This window comes from Oncorhynchus keta, chromosome 2 (genome assembly GCF_023373465.1).
Source record: "Oncorhynchus keta strain PuntledgeMale-10-30-2019 chromosome 2, Oket_V2, whole genome shotgun sequence".
In the NCBI taxonomy this organism is placed as follows: domain Eukaryota; kingdom Metazoa; phylum Chordata; class Actinopteri; order Salmoniformes; family Salmonidae; genus Oncorhynchus; species Oncorhynchus keta.
Genome location: NC_068422.1, coordinates 9,233,461 through 9,252,280, shown reverse-complemented (window position 1 = coordinate 9,252,280; position 18,820 = coordinate 9,233,461). Strand labels below are relative to the sequence as shown.

General features: G+C 44.0%; 1 protein-coding gene across 1 annotated transcript in view; it reads left to right on the top strand.

Annotated features, from left to right (window-relative positions):
• Positions 1-18,820, top strand: part of LOC118370908 (protein sidekick-2-like) — a 668,753-nt gene that overhangs the window by 593,219 nt on the left and 56,714 nt on the right. The window contains exons 30-33 of the mRNA XM_052485096.1: positions 3,618-3,819; positions 4,035-4,138; positions 4,664-4,734; positions 5,389-5,524. Of these exons, the coding sequence (XP_052341056.1) occupies positions 3,618-3,819; positions 4,035-4,138; positions 4,664-4,734; positions 5,389-5,524 (513 nt within the window). The remainder of the gene's footprint in view (positions 1-3,617; positions 3,820-4,034; positions 4,139-4,663; positions 4,735-5,388; positions 5,525-18,820) is intronic.

Sequence of the window (18,820 nt, the reverse complement as noted above, 5' to 3'; positions counted from 1 at the left end):
TTGACAGGACACCGAATTAAGTTTAATCATCATATCTTCTGAAGGAAATGTTGACAGACAGGGCCAAACAGGAAGGATATAACCCCACCCACTTTGCCAAAGCACATCCCCCACACCACTTATCTTCAACCACCAACATACCATCCTGAGACAAGGCCGAGTATAGCCCACAAAGATTCCGCCACGGTGGGGGGCAAGGGCCGACCAATGAATCAACCCACCCAGGTGACACCCCCCAGGGACGGCATGACTCAGCCCCGTAACAGGGTTAGAGGCAGAGAATCCCAGTGGAAAGAGGGGAACCGGCCAGGCAGAGACAGCAAGGGCGGTTCGTTGCTCCAGAGCCTTTCCGTTCACCTTCCCACTCCTGGGCCAGACTACACTCAATCATATGACCCACTGAAGAGATGAGTCTTCAGTAAAGACTGGTTGAGACCGAGTTTGCGTCTCTGACATGGGTAGGCAGACCGTTCCATAAAAATGGAGCTCTATAGGAGAAAGCCCTGCCTCCAGCTGTTTGCTTCTGGGACAATTAGGAGGCCTGCGTCTTGTGAAGCGTGTAGGTGAGGACCAAATCAGAGAGGTAGGTAGGAGCATGTAATGCTTTGTAGGTTAGCAGTAAAACCTTGAAATCAGCCCTATCCAGTGTCTAGCACTGGAGTAATATGATCAAATTTTTGGTTCTAGTCAGGATTCTAGAGCCGTATTTAGCACTAACTGAAGTTTATTTAGTGCTTTATCCGGGTAGCCGGAAAATATTGCAGTTCTAACCTAGAAGTGACAAAAGCATGGATTAATTTTTTCTGCATCATTTTTGGACAGAAAGTTTCATTTTTGCAATGTTACGTAGATGGAAAAAGCTCCTCGAAATGGTCTTGATATCTTCTTCAAGAGAAATGTTGACCTTCATAGTTTTATTTGAGACGACTTACAGGATTAATCATTCAACAGAAGATCTTTTGTTTCTAGAACAAGCATCTCTGTTTTGTCCGAAATGTTTGCAGCCATCCACTTCATGTCTGAAACAGGATAATCATTTTGGGGCTTCATATCAGCTGTGTGTCATCCGCATAGCAGTGAAAGTTTACATTATGTTTTCGAATAACATCCCCAAGAGGTAAAATATATAGTGAAAACAATAGTGGTCCTAAACAGAACCTTGAGGAACACCGAAATGTACAGTTGATTTGTCAGAGGACAAACCATTCACAGAGACAAACTGATATCTTTCCGACAGATAAGATCTAAACCAGGCCAGAACTTGTCCGTGAAGGAAAAAAGAATGTTGATCATGGTATCAAAAGCAGCACTAAGGTCTAGGAGCACGAGGACAGATGCAGAGCTCCCGATGCCATTAAAATGTCATTTACCACCTTCACAAGTGCCGTCTCAGTGCTATGATGGGGTTGACTGAAGCATTTCATACATTGTTTGTCTTCAGGAAGGATAAAATCTTTGAGAGGAATGGAAGATTCATATCTTTTTTATATTTTCTGGGTCAAGGTTTGGCTTTTTCAAGAGAGGCTTTATTACTGCCACTTTTAGTGAGTTTGGTACACATCCAGTGGATAGAGAGCCGTTTATTATGTTCAACATAGGAGGGCCAAGCACAGGAAGCAGCTCTTCAGTAGTTTAAATAGGGTCCAGTATACAGCTTGAAGGTTTAGAGGCCATGATTATTTTCATTTGTGTCAAGAGATATATCACTCATCCTATCTTCTGGACAACTGAGGTTTGGAGGAATACGTTTAAAGAGGAGTCCGTAGAATAATCATAATCTTTTCCTCAAAGAAGTTCATGAATTTATCACTGCTAAAGTGAAAGTCATCCTCTTGGGGAATGCTGCTTTTAGTTAGCTTTTCCACAGTATCAAAAAGGAATTTCGGATTGTTCTTATTTTCCTCAATTAAGTTAGAAAAATAGGACGATCTGACTCTTCGGTACTCACGGTAAGCTTCGGAAGACTTCCAGTGTTGTGCTTGCTTCAGAGCTCGGGTATTTTCTGTGTACCAGGGAGCTAGTTTCTTATGAGACATTTTTTTAGTTTTTAGGGTGCAACTGCATCTAGATCAAGGTTAAATTGAGATCCTCAGTTAGGTGGTTAACGGATTTTTGTCCTCTGAGGCAGAGGGAGTCTGAAGGGCATCAAGGAATCCAATTTATAGCACGACTTTGATGTTCAGTCTGAGCAGATTATTTGTTGCAATTGCAAACGTAATAAAATGGTGGTCCGATAGTCCAGGATTATGAGGAAAACATTAAGATCCACAACATTTATTCCATGGGACAAAACTAGGTCCAGCGTATGACTGTGACAGTGAGTGGGTCCAGAGACATGTTGGACAAAACCCACTGAGTCGATGATGGCTCCAAAAGCCTTTTTGGAGTGGGTCTGTGGACTTTTCCATGTGAATATTAAAGTCACCAAAGATTAGAATATTATCTGCAATGACTACAAGGTCTGATAGGAATTCAGGGAACTCAGTGAGAAACGCTGTATATGGCCCAGGAGGCCTGTAAACAGTAGCTATAAAAAGTGATTGAGTAGGCTGCATAGATTTCATGACTAGAAGCTCAAAAGACGAAAACGTCATTTTTTTTTTTGTAAATTGAAATTTGCTATCGTAAATGTTAGCAACACCTCCGCCTTTGCGGGATGCACGGGGATATGGTCACTAGTGTAGCCAGGAGGTGAGGCCTCATTTAACACAGTAAATTCATCAGGCTTAAGCCATGTTTCAGTCAGGCCAATCACATCAAGATTATGATCAGTGATTAGTTCATTGACTATAATTGCCTTTGAAGTAAGGGATCTAACATTAAGTAGCCCTATTTTGAGATGTGAGGTATCATGAGCTCTTTCAGTAATGACAGGAATGGAGGTGGTCTTCATCCTAGTGAGATTGCTAAGGCGAACACCGCCATGTTTAGTTTTGCCCAACCTAGGTCGAGGCACAGACACGGTCTCAATGGCATGATGACATGTTATATCACATTAGTGTATGAGTTATTGTACTTATTGAATATACCAAAAAGTGAGGTTACTATGGAAACACATGGAAAAGTTATAGTATGAGTTATTGTAGCTTATAGGACATTCCAGAAATAATTGTGTATTTTGTGTACTTAGATCAAGTTTAATGTTACATTAGCATGTGAGTTATTGTACTTATAGAGCATACCACAGAATACTGTCTACATGTGTTAGAGAGCAGACAGGTTTATTTTCTCAGGGTTGACACAAAATGTTAGAGTGGCTGGGCTAAGTCAGGCAGTTACTGTAAACAACAGAGAATTCCATCGAGTTTAGAAGAAACACTCATCTGATAGTGGTTTACAGATTCAGCACATTGGTTTCAAATGAGTCATATTCTGCCCGGTTACATCTGCAGTAATAAGCTATTTGTTTAGTGTTTTTACACAAGCACTTGGAGTTAGTGAGTTCTGTAGGCTAATGATATTGTGTGTGGTCATTTGTTTAACCTGATAAGAACTGACAGTACACAGTTCAAACTTTCTTTGTTATCGTAGAACTGTTGTTTTTAACCTTGTTAGCCTCTTTAACCCCCTCTGTTTTTCCCTCTCTTCCCCTCTTCCTCTGTCCCCCCCCCCCACAGCTCGCCCTCAGCCCACCGGTCGTCCCATGGTGCCCCAAGAGAATGTTCAGGCCCGCAGCGTGTTGTTGTCATGGGAACCAGGCAGCGATGGCCTCTCTCCGATCCGCTACTACACCGTGCAGCTGAGAGAACTGCCCGACAGCAACTGGACCGTCCACTCTGCCTCGGTCAACCACGAGTCTAGCTTCTACATAGTTGGCAGGTACAGTATAGACCCTACCTAGCACACTACCTAGCACCCTACCCAGTGCACTAACAGGGGTACATAGTGGAAGGTTTCCTATAACAGTATAGATCCTTGAGCTGAGATATTTGCTTGGAAAAGCTGCACTTAGCCCTAAATGGAACTTGAAAGGTTGAAAAAAATCTTGTAACGACTGAGAATGATGTTGTCATGTGTTACATCTCTGTTGCTAGGCTGAAGCCCTTCATCTCCTACCAGTTTAGAGTGAAAGCCACCAACGACATAGGAGACAGTGAATACAGCGAGGAGAGTGAAGTTATCACCACACTACAGGACGGTAAGAGACTTGAACTCTTTTCAAGTTGTGGTATCTTACTGCAATGAAAATAAAGATCCTTGTGGACATCATATTATCCACACATGATTTGGTCTTCATTGTCCTTGGATTTGCCACATTGACACATTTGTAGGCAGGGGTTCTATAAAGTATGTTTTACATCAGTGTTGGGTTAGAATCTTTCCCTGATCAGAATGTCAGGATGAGTTCATGTAATGCTGTGGTGAGGACATTATTGGCAGCAGCAGAATAGGTGATGTCATCTTCACCATCTGTGGTTGCTGTGTGACGGGGGGGCACTTAAAACCAAACAATGTCAACCGAGCTGAACTAACTTTAATTCAAGAAATGTTCTTCCTTCAAATCAATGTCATGCCCATATTTGACTTGTTTACCAGTGGGTGACATGTTCTCTTTAGTTGTGTATGCTGTGAATACCACTGCGTTAGTTATTTGCGCCTGGTGGTAGTCTCAACTAATTGTCCTCACTTTCTACCTTTGTTCTTTTCTCTCCTTCTGTTGCAGCCCCTGACGAAGCCCCCACAATCCTCTCTGTCACACCACACACAACTACATCCGTGCTGATTCGCTGGCAGGTAAGAAGAGACGTGGTGATTGGTCCTGATGTCTGTCTTCCTATCCGCAGTAAAACCCAGTCATCTGTCAGTCAGTGGGTGGTAATGAGAGGGTAGAACGGTGAATAGGGTGGTGTACATAGACTGAGTGGAACACACACCTCCTCTCTCTGACACTAACACCTGAATTAGCAGGTCATAACGGGGAGATGGAGAGTTCCCATGTTACTGCCTGTAGGAGTTTTACACCGAGACATCCAAACTCTTCTCTCTTTCCCCTGTTCTCTCTCTCACTCCTCTCTTTTCCATTTGTTCTGGCCCTGTTAACTAATGTTTTACAACAGGGGAATTTCTGTCTGTGTAAGTCAGCCAAGGATGAGATCCGGTTGTCTGGGGATTTCTGTCTGTGTGAGTCAGCCTTGGATGAGCTCCGGTTTTCTGGGGATTTTTGAATCCTGTCTCTTTATCGTAGTCCTGTTGTACACTGGCCATGCTTTGCCGGGGAGGGCTTGCCATAAATGGGATGATCGTAAAGCGAGTTATAAATTAAATATATTATTATTTTTAATCAAATATCTAGTTAGCTTGCTCGGCTTTGTAAATTTGACTGTCCGTGAAAGAGACTATGTTGAACATGACCTAATGGTAGTCTCACGTTGTGTATTGTCATCACAGCATCCGTCTGAGGAGAAGATTAACGGTATCCTCCTGGGTTTCCGGATACGATACCGGGAGCTCATGTACGACCGCCTCCGCAGCGTCTCCGTACGCACCGCCAACAGCCCCTCCAATACATGGACCGAGCTCAACTGTGAGTATTGTCATAACCTCCCGACAATGCTCCTCCAACCTCGCATCAACCACCATCTCTCAAGAAGGCCACACAGAACTCCATCAGAAAGTGTACCAAACATTCTCCTATATTGTCTTCCTGTAACTCTGGCTGTGCCTGACACCTGACACTACACTTCTTAGAATCAGTCCCTTCTAATAGTCTTCTATTATCTGCTCGGTCTGTGTGACGTTTCATTTCTCTTTGATGAAGTTAGTGTGGGTTTCTATGTCTGTATGATGTTTCATTTCTCGTTGATGAAGTTAGTGTGGGTTTCTTTGTCTGTGTGATGTTTCATTTCTCTTTGATGAAGTTAGTGTGGGTTTCTATGTCTGTGTGATGTTTCATTTCTCTTTGATGAAGTTAGTGTGGGTTTCTATGTCTGTGTGATGTTTCATTTCACTTTGATGAAGTTAGTGTGGGTTTCTATGTCTGTGTGATGTTTAATTTTTCTTTGATGAAGTTAGTGTGGGTTTCTATGTCTGTGTGATGTTTAATTTTTCTTTGATGAAGTTAGTGTGGGTTTCTATGTCTGTGTGATGTTTAATTTTCTTTGATGAAGTTAGTGTGGGTTTCTATGATTGTGTGGGTTTTTCACTGGTTCTTGCAGAACAGTCACATCAAATTGTATTTGTCACATGTGCCAAATACAACAGGTGTAGACTTTACAGTGAAATACTTACTTACAAGCCCTTAAGCAGAGTTTTTTTTTAAGTAAGAAAATATTAGCTCCATTTTGTTATGTATACAGTGCCTTCGGAAAGTATTCAGACACTTTTTGTTACGTTACAGCCTTATAAAATGGATTAAATTCATTTTTTCCCTCATCAATCGACACACAATACCCTATAATGACAAAAGTAAAACAGTTTTTTTGAAATGTTTGCAAATGTATTAAGAATCAAAAACAGTATTCAGACCTTTTGCTATGAGACTGGAAATTGAGCTCAGGTGCATCCTATTTCCATTGATCATTGTTGAGTCCACCCGTGGTAAATTCAATTGATTGGACATGATTTGGAAAGGCACACACTGGTCTATATAAGGTCCCACAGTTGACAATGAATATCAGAGCAAAATCCCAAGCTATGAGGTCAAAGGAATTGTCCGTAGAGCTCCGAGACAGTATTATGTCGCGGCACGGATCTGGGGAAGGGTACCAAAACATTTATGCAGCAAGGTCTCCAAGAACACAGTGGCCTCCATTATTCTTAAATGGAAGATATTTGGAAACACCAAGACTCTTCCTAGAGCTGGCTGCCTGGTCAAACTGAGCAATCGGGCGAGAAGGGCCTTGGTCAGGGACGTGACCAAGAACGCGATGGTCACTCTGACAGAGCTCCAGAGTTCCTTTGTGGAGATGGGAGAACCTTCCAGAATGACAAACATCTCTGCAGTACTCCAACAATCAGGCGTTCATGGTAGAGTGGCCAGACAGAAGCCACTCCGCAGTAAAAGGCACATGGGGGAAAGAGGGATACCTAGTCAGTTGTACAACTGAAATGTGTCTTCCGCATTTAACCTAACCCCTCTGAATCAGAGAGATGTGGGGGGCTGCCTTGATCGACATCCACGTCTTCGGCGCCTGGGGAACAGTGCTCAGGGGCAGAACGACAGATTTTTACATTGTCAGCTCGGGGATTGGATCCAGCAACCTTTTGGTTACTGGCCCAACTCTCTAATGACATCCACTTGGAGTTTGCCAAAATGCACCTAAAGACTCTCAGTCCATGAGAAACAAGATGTTCTGGTCTGATGAAACCAAGATTGAACTATTTGGCCTGAATGCCAAATGGCATGTCTGGAGGAAACCTGGCACAATCCCTATGGTGAAGCATGGGGGTGGCAGCATCATGCTGTGTTTATGTTTTTCAACGGCAGGGACTGGGAGACTACTCAGGATAGAGCAAAAGATGAACGGAGCATAGTACAGAGAGATCCTTGACGAAAACTTGCTCCAGAGCGCTCAGGACCTCAGACTGGGGCGAAGGTTCACCATCCATCAGGACAATGACCCTAAGCACTGTCATGACGTGGCCCTTTCTGGGTACAGATCGTGGCTTCCCCCTCTCTCACTCCTACACCCAGGTTCTGTTATCTCAGGTTGTAAAATTCTGGAGGAGACTCTCTCCCCCAGGCCATGCAGAAAGAGAGACATATACAGTGGGGCAGAAAAGTATTTAGTCAGCCACCAATTGCAAAAGTTCCCCCACTTGTTAGGGATTGTTAGGGATTTGGTTCCGCTGGCGGGACCAAATCAGCGGAAATTTCAAGAGCGCCACCTATAGTTTTTGATAAACTTTAACTTTCATTAAAACACACATGCAAGGTACTGAATTAAAGCTATACTCGTTGTGAATCTAGCCACCAAGTCAGATTTGTAAAATGCTTTTCGGCGAAAGCATGAGAAGCTATTATCTGATAGCATGCACCACCCAAAATACTGGAACGTCACCTAAAACAACAGATTTTGCGGTAGCCGGCGCTACCCAAAACGCAGAAATAAAATATAAAACATTCATTACCTTCTTTCTTGGCACTCCTATATATCCCATAAACATCACAATTGGGTCTTTTTCCCGATTAAATCCGTCCTTGTATAGCCAAAATGTAATTTTCCTTAGACCGGTCTGATCCAGGAATGTTCCATTTTACAAGACGCAACGTCACTTTTTAAAATTACAAACGTTGCCTATAAACTTTTACAAATCACTTCAAACTACTTTTATAAACCAACTTTAGGTATTAATAAACGTTAATAATCTATAAAATTGATCACGGGGCGATCTGTATTCGATAGCAGCAAGTCTTGAAATCATCATCCATTGTTTACAATTTCACAACATCCTGTGGAGAGACTAAAACGGGAAGGGCCAAAACGTCATAGAACCAAGGATAAAGCAAACTTTAAATGCCAGTACTGGCGACATCGTGTGGAAGCTGTAGGCATTTACGGGGCATCTTCATTTATGTTCTGTTGCCTTAGACAATACATTGACTGGCGGATTGATATGTATTTTGTGTTTTTGGTGAACAGTTTTTCGAGGGATTTTTACTCCTAAACACGTTATGTTATAGCCACAGACATGATTTAACCAGTTTTAGAGACTTCAGAGTGTTTTCTATACACACATACTTATCATATGCATATACTATATTCCTGGCATGAGTAGCAGGACTTTGAGATGTTGCGCGATTTTTAACAAAAAGCTGTGAAAATTCGCATGATCCCTAAAGATGTACACTTCAACTATGACAGACAAAATGTGGAAAGAAATTCCGGAAAATCACATTGTAGGATTTTTTATGAATTTATTTGCAAATTATGGTGGAGAATAAGTATTTGGTTAATAACAAAAGTTTATCTCAATACTTTGTTATATACCCTTTGTTGGCAATGACAGAGGTCAAACGTTTTCTGTAAGTCTTCACAAGGTTTTCACACACTGTTGCTGGTATTTTGGCCCATTCCTCCATGCAGATCTCCTCTAGAGCAGTGATGTTTTGGGGCTGTTGCTGGGCAACACGGACTTTCAACTCCCTCCAAAGATTTTCTATGGGGTTGAGATCTGGAGACTGGCTAGGCCACTCCAGGACCTTGAAATGCTTCTTACGAAGCCACTCCTTCGTTGCCCGGGCGGTGTGTTTGGGATCATTGTCATGCTGAAAGACCCAGCCACATTTCATCTTCAATGCCCTTGCTGATGGAAGGAGGTGTTCACTCAAAATCTCACGATACATGGCCCCATTCATTCATTCTCCACATTGCATAGCGAACACAAAAATATGAAATAACCCATATGGAACCATTTAGTAACAAAAAAGTGTTAAACAAATCAAAATATATTTGAGATTCAAATAGTCACCCTTTGCCTTGATAACTGGCTGCTTTTCCTTCACTCTGCGGTCCAACTCATCCCAAACATTCTCAATTTGGTTGAGATCGGGTGATTGTGGAGGCCAGGTCATCTGATGCAGCACTCCACCACTCTCCTTCTTGGTCAAATAGCCCTTACACAGCCTGGAGGTGTGTTGGGTCATTGTCCTGTTGAAAAACAAATCATAGTCCCACTAAGCCCAAACCAGATGGGATGGCGTATCGCTGCAGAATGCTGTTGTAGCCATGCTGGTGAAGTGTGCCTTGAATTCTAAATAAATCACAAACAGTGCAACCAGCAAAGCACCCCCACACCATAACACCTCCTCTGTGCTTTACAGTAGGAAATACATGTGGAGGTCATCCGTTCACAGACACCACGTGGCACAAAGACACGGCGGTTGGAACTAAAATTCTCCAATTTGGACCATTGCTCATGTTTCTTGGCCAAAACAAGTATCTTCTTCTCATTGGTGTCCTTTAGTAGTGTATGCGAGTGCAGCAATTTGTGCATTAAGGCCTGATTCACATAGTCTCCTCTGAACAGTTGATGTTGAGATGTGTCTGTTACGTGAAGCGTTTATTTGGGCTACAATTTCTGAGGCTGGTATCTCTAATGAACTTATTATTATTCCAACAAGGAACACAGACTCAGACCAAGGACTCTTTTACAGCTGGGTCCTGCGTATTCATGTTTACACATACAGTTTAGGTACAATGATTAAGAAACTACACAAGACAAACAAATTGATCACAGATAACACCAAAAAATACTGCAACAGATTACACACGAGTTATTCCCCTAACAGCACAATAACTTGCATTACCCGAAACAGTTACAAGTAATACAAAAATAAAAATCCTACAATAAATATTTCAAATGGGCGACAGGGGGACAAGAGTCTCAGGTTTAAGTTCAGTCTGCAGGCTATTCCATAAGCAAGGAGCGTAACAGGAAAAGGCAGCCATACCCAACTCTGTGGTCACATGGGCCTCAAGTGTAATCCATGCTTGAGACCTAATTTTAGTAATTATAACTATAATATTGATGAGTGATGATAAATAAGAAGGTAGCTTATTCAGAAGTACTTTATAGACAAACACGAGAGCATGTTGTTCTTGTCTCACAGACAGTGAAGTCCAACCCACATTTTGATATAAAACTCAGTGGTGAGTTCTGTAGCTGGTGCACCTAAGTGTGCAATGGTAAGGAGCATCCAGCGATTGAAGTGTTGATGCCGTAGGATGTAAATAATATTCCCATAATATATAACAGACATAAAATTAGCTTGCACAATTTGTCTTCTAATTGTAGAGGACAAGCATGTCCTGTTTCTATAAATGAAGCCTAGCTTGATTTTTAGCCGTTTACAAAGTTGGTCAATATGCATTTTAAAAGACAGTTTATCATCCAACCATATCCCTAAGTATTTATATGCAGAGACCTGATTAATTCAAGAACCATCGAAGCTCGTAGGTGTAAGTGTATTTTCAACCAACTTTTTGAACCTATTAAAAATCATAAAATGTATTTTCTTTGCATTTAAAACAAGTTTCAGAGCTGTATAAAATACCCTTGTAAAACTTAAAATATGTCTCCAATAGTGATAATGCTTGGTCAATTATCCTCTGTAGTTGAGGTAACTCTGGGTCTTCCATTCATGTGGTGGTCCTCATGAGGACCAGTTTAATCATAGCTCTTGATGAAACTTGCAAAGTTCTTTCCTGAAGCCCACGATTATCTACTTTGTGTTGTTGATGTTGATGTTGTTTGTTTTGTTGATGTTTAGTGAGAGGGTATTTTCCTCGCACCACACTCCCAGAGCCCTCACCTTCTCCCTGTAGGCTGTCTCATCATTGTTGGTAATTAAGCCTACTATTGTCAGTTGTCTGCAAACTTGAGTTGGAGGTGTGCGTGGCCATGCAGTCATGGGTGAACAGGGAGTATAGGAGGGGGCACCCTTTTGGGCCCCAGTGTTAAGGATCAGCGAAGTGGAGGTATTGTTTCCTACCTTCACCACCCATCAGGAAGTTCAGGACCCGGTTGCGCAGGGCGTGTTCCATACCCAGGGCCTCAAGCTTAATGATGAGCTTTGAGGGTACTTTGGGGTTGAAGGCTGAGCTATAGTCAATAAACAGTATTCTTACATAGGTATTCCTCTTGTCCAGATGGGATAGGGCAGTGTGCAGTCCAATGGCGATGGCATCGTCTGTGGATCTATTGGGGCGGTAAGAAAATTGAAGTGGGTCTAGGGTGTCAGGTAGGGTGGAGGTGATGTGATCCTTGACTAGTCTCTCGAAGCACTTTATGATGAGCAAAGTGAGTGCTACAGGGTGATAGTCATTTAGTTCAGTTACTTCTGCTTTCTTGGGTACAGGAACAATGGTGGTCATCTTGAAGCATGTGTGGACAGCAGACTGGGATAGGGAGAGATTTAATATGTCTGTAAACACTCCAGCCTGCTGGTCTGCTCTGAGGACCCGGCTGGGATGCCATCTGGGCCAAAAAACCTGAAAACAGACTGGGATAGGGAGGGATTTAATATGTCTGTAAACACTCCAGCCTGCTGGTCTGCTCTGAGGACCCGGCTGGGATGCCATCTGGGCCAAAAAACCTGAAAATAGCTGTGCAGCGACGCATCCCATCCAACCTGAAAGAGCTTGAGAGGATCTGCAGAGAAGAATCGGAGAAACTCCCCAAAAGTGTGCCAATCTTGTAGCCTCATAGCCAAGAAGACTCGAGGCCATAATCAGTTTCAAAGATGATTCAACAAAGTACTGAGTAAAGGGTCTGAATACTTATGTAAATGTGATATTTCTGTTTTCTTTTTAGTATAAATATATATATATATATTTTTTTACATTTTACTTTGTCATCATGGGGTATTGTGTGTGGATTGACGAGGGGGAGAAAATATTTAATCCATTTTAGAATAAGGGTGTAACGTAACAAAATGTATGAATTCTTTCCGAAGGCACTGTGTGTGTGTACATGCAGTTGAAGTCGGACGATTACATACAACTTAGCCAAATACATTTAAACTCAGTTTTTCACAATTCCTGACATCAAATCAAATCATATCAAATGTATTTGTCACATACACATGGTTAGCAGATGTTAATGCGAGTGTAGCGAAATGCTTGTGCTTCTAGTTCCGACAATGCAGTAATAACCAACGAGTAATCTAACTAACAATTCCAAAACTACTACCTTATCCACACAAGTGTAAAGGGATAAAGAATATGTACATAAATATATATGAATGAGTGATGGTACAGAGCCGCATAGGCAAGATGCAGTAGATGGTATCGAGTACAGTATATACATTTGAGATAATAATAATAATAATATATGCCATTTAGCAGACGCTTTTATCCAAAGCGACTTACAGTCATGTGTGCATACATTCTACGTATGGGTGGTCCAAGGAATCGAACCCACTACCCTGGCGTTACAAGCGCCATGCTCTACCAACTGAGTAATGTAGGGTATGTAAACAAAGTGGCATAGTTTAAAGTGGCTAGTGATACATGTATTACATAAAGATGCTGTAGATGATATAGAGTACAGTATATACGTATACATATGAGATGAATAATGTAGGGTATGTAAACATTATATTAAGTAGCATTTTTTAAAGTGGCTAGTGATATATTTTACATCATTTCCCATCAATTCCCATTATTAAAGTGGCTGGAGTTGAGTCAGTGTGTTGGCAGCAGCCACTCAATGTTAGTGGTGACTGTTTAACAGTCTGATGGCCTTGAGATAGAAGCTGTTTTTCAGTCTTTAGGTCTCAGCTTTGATGCACCTGTACTGACCTTGCCTTCTGCATGATAGCGGGGTGAACAGGCAGTGGCTCGGGTGGTTGATGTCCTTGATGATCTTTATGCCCTCGCTATCTCCCTGCTTGCTAATTCGGCCTGCTAATTGCTAGCTTGTCTAGCTCCGGTCCGCTAACTGCTACCTTGTCTAGCCCGGGCCTACGAACTGTTAGCTTGTTAGCACAGGCCTGCTAACCGTCTGAATCGCCGCATCCCAAACACTCACTAGACCCATATTTACTCTCTATCTCTTTTTGATTTTTAATTTGTTTATACCTTCCGGAAACCTGCCTCACCCAATGTGATACAGAATCGCTATTATTTTTAATTTTTTTAGAACACACTCAAGAACCTCCAGACGCTAACCAGCTAACTAGCTACAAGCCTGGCCTCGACCTGGCCCGTGTATCCTGGAAGGACATTGACCTCATCCCGACAGTTGAGGATGCCTGGTCATTCTTTAAAAGTAACTTCCTCACCATTTTGGATAAGCATGCTCCGTTCAAAAAATGCAGAACCAAGAACAGATACAGCCCTTGGTTCACTCCAGACCTGACTGCCCTCGACCAGCACAAAAACATCCTGTGGCGGACTGCAATAGCATCGAATAGCCCCCGTGATATGCAACTGTTCAGGGAAGTCAGGAACCAATACACGCAGTCAGTCAGGAAAGCTAAGGCCAGCTTCTTCAGGCAGAAGTTTGCATCCTGTAGCTCCAACTCCAAAAAGTTCTGGGACACTGTGAAGTCCATGGAGAACAAGAGCACCTCCTCCCAGCTGCCCACTGCACTGAGGCTAGGAAACACGGTCTCCACCGATAAATCCATGATTATCGAAAACTTCAATAAGCTCTTCTCAACGGCTGGCCATGCCTTCCGCCTGGCTACTCCAACCTCGGCCAACAGCTCCGCCCCCCCCGTAGTTCCTCACCCAAGCCTCTCCAGGTTCTCCTTTACCCAAATCCAGATAGCAGATGTTCTGAAAGAGCTGCAAAACCTGGACCCGTACAAATCAGCTGGGCTTGACAATCTGGACCCGCTATTTCTGAAACTATCTGCCGCCATTGTCGCAATCCCTATTACCAGCCTGTTCAACCTCTCTTTCCTATCGTCTGAGATCCCCAAGGATTGGAAAGCTGCCGCAGTCATCCTCTTCAAAGGGGGAGACACCCTGGACCCAAACTGCTATAGACCTATATCCATCCTGCCCTGCCTATCTAAGGTCTTCGAAAGCCAAGTCAACAAACAGGTCACTGACCATCTCGAATCCCACCGTACCTTCTCCGCTGTGCAATCTGGTTTCCGAGCCGGTCACGGGTGCACCTCAGCCACACTCAAGGTACTAAATGATATCATAACCGCCATCGATAAAAGACAGTACTGTGCAGCCGTCTTCATCGACCTCGCCAAGGCTTTCGACTCTGTCAATCACCAAATTCTTATCGGCAGACTCAACAGCCTCGGTTTTTCGGATGACTGCCTTGCCTGGTTCACCAATTACTTTGCAGACAGAGTTCAGTGTGTCAAATCAGAGGGCATGCTGTCCGGTCCTCTGGCAGTCTCTATGGGGGTGCCACAGGGTTCAATTCTCGGGCCGACTCTTTTCTCTGTATATATCAATGATGTTGCTCTTGCTGCGGGCGATTCCCTGATCCACCTCTACGCAGACGACACCATTCTATATACTTTCGGCCCGTCATTGGACACTGTGCTATCAAACCTCCAAACGAGCTTCAATGCCATACAGCACTCCTTCCGTGGCCTCCGACTGCTCTTAAACGCGAGTAAAACCAAATGCATGCTTTTCAACCGATCGCTGCCTGCACCCGCATGCCCGACTAGCATCACCACCCTGGATGGTTCCAACCTTGAATATGTGGACATCTATAAGTACCTAGGTGTCTGGCTAGACTGCAAACTCTCCTTCCAGACTCACATCAAACATCTCCAATCAAAAATCAAATCCAGAGTCGACTTTCTATTCCGCAACAAAGCCTCCTTCACTCACGCTGCCAAGCTTACCCTAGTAAAACTGACTATCCTACCGATCCTCGACTTCGGCGATGTCATCTACAAAATGGCTTCCAACACTCTACTCAGCAAACTGGATGCAGTCTATCACAGTGCCATCCGTTTTGTCACTAAAGCACCTTATACCACCCACCACTGCGACTTGTATGCTCTAGTCGGCTGGCCCTCGCTACATATTCGTCGCCAGACCCACTGGCTCCAGGTCATCTACAAGTCCATGCTAGGTAAAGCTCCGCCTTATCTCAGTTCACTGGTCACGATGGCAACACCCATCCGTAGCACGCGCTCCAGCAGGTGTATCTCACTGATCATCCCTAAAGCCAACACCTCATTTGGCCGCCTTTCGTTCCAGTACTCTGCTGCCTGTGACTGGAACGAATTGCAAAATCGCTGAAGTTGGAGACTTTTATCTCCTCACCAACTTCAAACATCAGCTATCCGAGCAGCTAACCGATCGCTGCAGCTGTACATAGTCTATAGGTAAATAGCTCACCCTTTTTCACCTACCTCATTCCCATACTGTTTTTATACTGTTTTTATTTATTTACTTTTCTGCTCTTTTGCACACCAATATCTCTACCTGTACATGCCCATCTGATCATTTATCACTCCAGTGTTAATCTGCAAAATTGTATTATTCGCCTACCTCCTCATGCCTTTTGCACACATTGTATATAGACTGCCCATTTTTTTCTACTGTGTTATTGACTTGCTAATTGTTTACTCCATGTGTAACTCTGTGTTGTCTGTTCACACTGCTATGCTTTATCTTGGCCAGGTCGCAGTTGCAAATGAGAACTTGTTCTCAACTAGCCTACCTGGTTAAATAAAGGTGAAATAAAAAAATAAAAAAATAAATTAGTCATAGTTAGTCTTTTTTTTTAACCTGGATAACACTCGCCAGTCCAGCTTCCCTGCCCATCCACCGCTGCCCCCTGGACACTGATCTCTTGGCAACATAGCTGATGCACGCTGGACTGTCCATTAATCACGGTACTCCATTCTGCTTGTTTGTTTTATCTGTCGGCCCTGTTGCCTAGTCAACGCCATTTTACCTGCTGTTTGTTGTGCTAGCTGATTAGCTGTTGTTGTCTCACCTACTGCTTTAGCTAGCTTTCCCAATTCAACACCTGTGATTACTGTATGCCTCACTGTATGTCTCTCTCAAATGTCAATATGCCTTGTATACTGTTGTTCAGGTTAGTTATCATTGTTTTAGTTCACAATGGAGCCCCTAGTTCCACTCTTCATACCCCTGTTACCTCCTTTGTCCCACCTCCCACACATGCGGTGACCTCACCCATTACAACCAGCATGTCAAGAGATACAACCTCTCTCATCATCACCCAGTGCCTGGGCTTACCTCCACTGTACCCGCACCCCACCATACCCCTGTCTGCGCATTATGCCCTGAATATATTCTACCATGCCCAGAAACCTGCTCCTCTTATTCTCTGTCCCCAACGCTCTAGGCGACCAGTTTTGATAGCCTTTAGCCGCACCCTCATACTACTCCTTCTCTGTTCTGCCGGTGATGTGGAGGTAAACCCAGGCCCTGCATGTCCCCAGGCACCCTCATTTGTTGACTTCTGTGATCGAAAAAGCCTTGGTTTCATGCATGCCAACATCAGAAGCCTCCTCCCTAAGTTTGTTTTACTCACTGCTTTAGCACACTCTGCTAACCCTGATGTCCTTGCCGTGTCTGAATCCTGGCTCAGGAAGGCCACCAAAAATTCAGAGATTTCCATACCCAACTATAACATCTTCCGTCAAGATAGAACTGCCAAAGGGGGAGGAGTTGCCGTCTACTGCAGAGATAGCCTGCAAAGTAATGTCATACTTTCCAGGTCCATACTCAAACAGTTCGAACTACTAATTTTGAAAATGACTCTCCAGAAATAAGTCTCTCACTGTTGCCGCCTGCTACCGACCCCCCTCAGCTCCCAGCTGTGCCCTGGACACCATTTGTGAATTGATCGCCCCCCATCTAGCTTCAGAGTTTGTTCTGTTAGGTGACCTAAACTGGAATATGCTTAACACCCCGGCAGTCCTACAATCTAAGCTAGATGCCCTCAATCTCACACAAATCATCAAGGAACCCACCAGGTACAACCCTAACTCTGTAAGCAAGGGCACCCTCATAGACGTCATCCTGACCAACTGGCCCTCCAAATACACCTCCGCTGTCTTCAACCAGGATCTCAGCGATCACTGCCTCATTGCCTGTATCCGCCACGGAGCCGCAGTCAAACGACCACCCCTCATCACTGACAAACGCTCCCTAAAACACTTCTGTGAGCAGGCCTTTCTAATCGACCTGGCCCGGGTATCCTGGAAGGACATTGACCTCATCCCGTCAGTTGAGGATGCCTGGTCATTCTTTAAAAGTAACTTCCTCACCATTTTAGATAAGCATGCTCCGTTCAAAAAATGCAGAACTAAGAACAGATACAGCCCTTGTTTTACTCCAGACCTGACTGCCCTCGACCAGCACAAAAACATCCTGTGGCGGACTGCAATAGCATCGAATAGTCCCCGTGATATGCAACTGTTCAGGGAAGTCAGGAATCAATACACACAGTCAGTCAGGAAAGCTAAGGCCAGCTTCTTCAGGCAGAAGTTTGCATCCTGCAGCTCCAACTCCAAAAAGTTCTGGGACACTGTGAAGTCCATGGAGAACAAGAGCACCTCCTCCCAGCTGCCCACTGCACTGAGGCTAGGTAACACGGTCACCACCGATAAATCCATGATTATCGAAAACTTCAATAAACATTTCTCAATGGCTGGCCATGCCTTCCGCCTGGCTACTCCAACCTCGGCCAACAGCTCCGCCCCCCACGCAGCTTCTCGCCCAAGCCTCTCCAGGTTCTCCTTTACCCAAATCCAGATAGCAGATGTTCTGAAAGAGCTGCAAAACCTGGACCCGTACAAATCAGCTGGGCTTGACAATCTGGACCCTCTATTTCTGAAACTATCCGCCGCCATTGTAGCAAACCCTTATTACCTGCCTGTTCAACCTCTCTTTCATATCGTCTGAGATCCCCAAGGATTGGAAAGCTGCCGCAGTCATCCCCCTCTTTAAAGGGGGAGACACCCTGGACCCAAACTGTTACAGACCTATATCCATCCTGCCCTGCCTATCTAAGGTCTTCGAAAGCCAAGTCAACAAACAGGTCACTGACCATCTCGAATCCCACCGTACCTTCTCCGCTGTGCAATCTGGTTTCTGAGCCGGTCACGGGTGCACCTCAGCCACACTCAAGGTACTAAACGATATCATAACCGCCATCGATAAAAGACAGTACTGTGCAGCCGTCTTCATCGACCTTGCCAAGGCTTTCGACTCTGTCAATCACCATATTCTTATCGGCAGACTCAGTAGCCTCGGTTTTTCGGATGACTGCCTTGCCTGGTTCACCAATTACTTTGCAGACAGAGTTCAGTGTGTCAAATCGGAGGGCATGCTGTCCGGTCCTCTGGCAGTCTCAATGGGGGTGCCACAGGGTTCAATTCTCGGGCCGACTCTTTTCTCTGTGTATATCA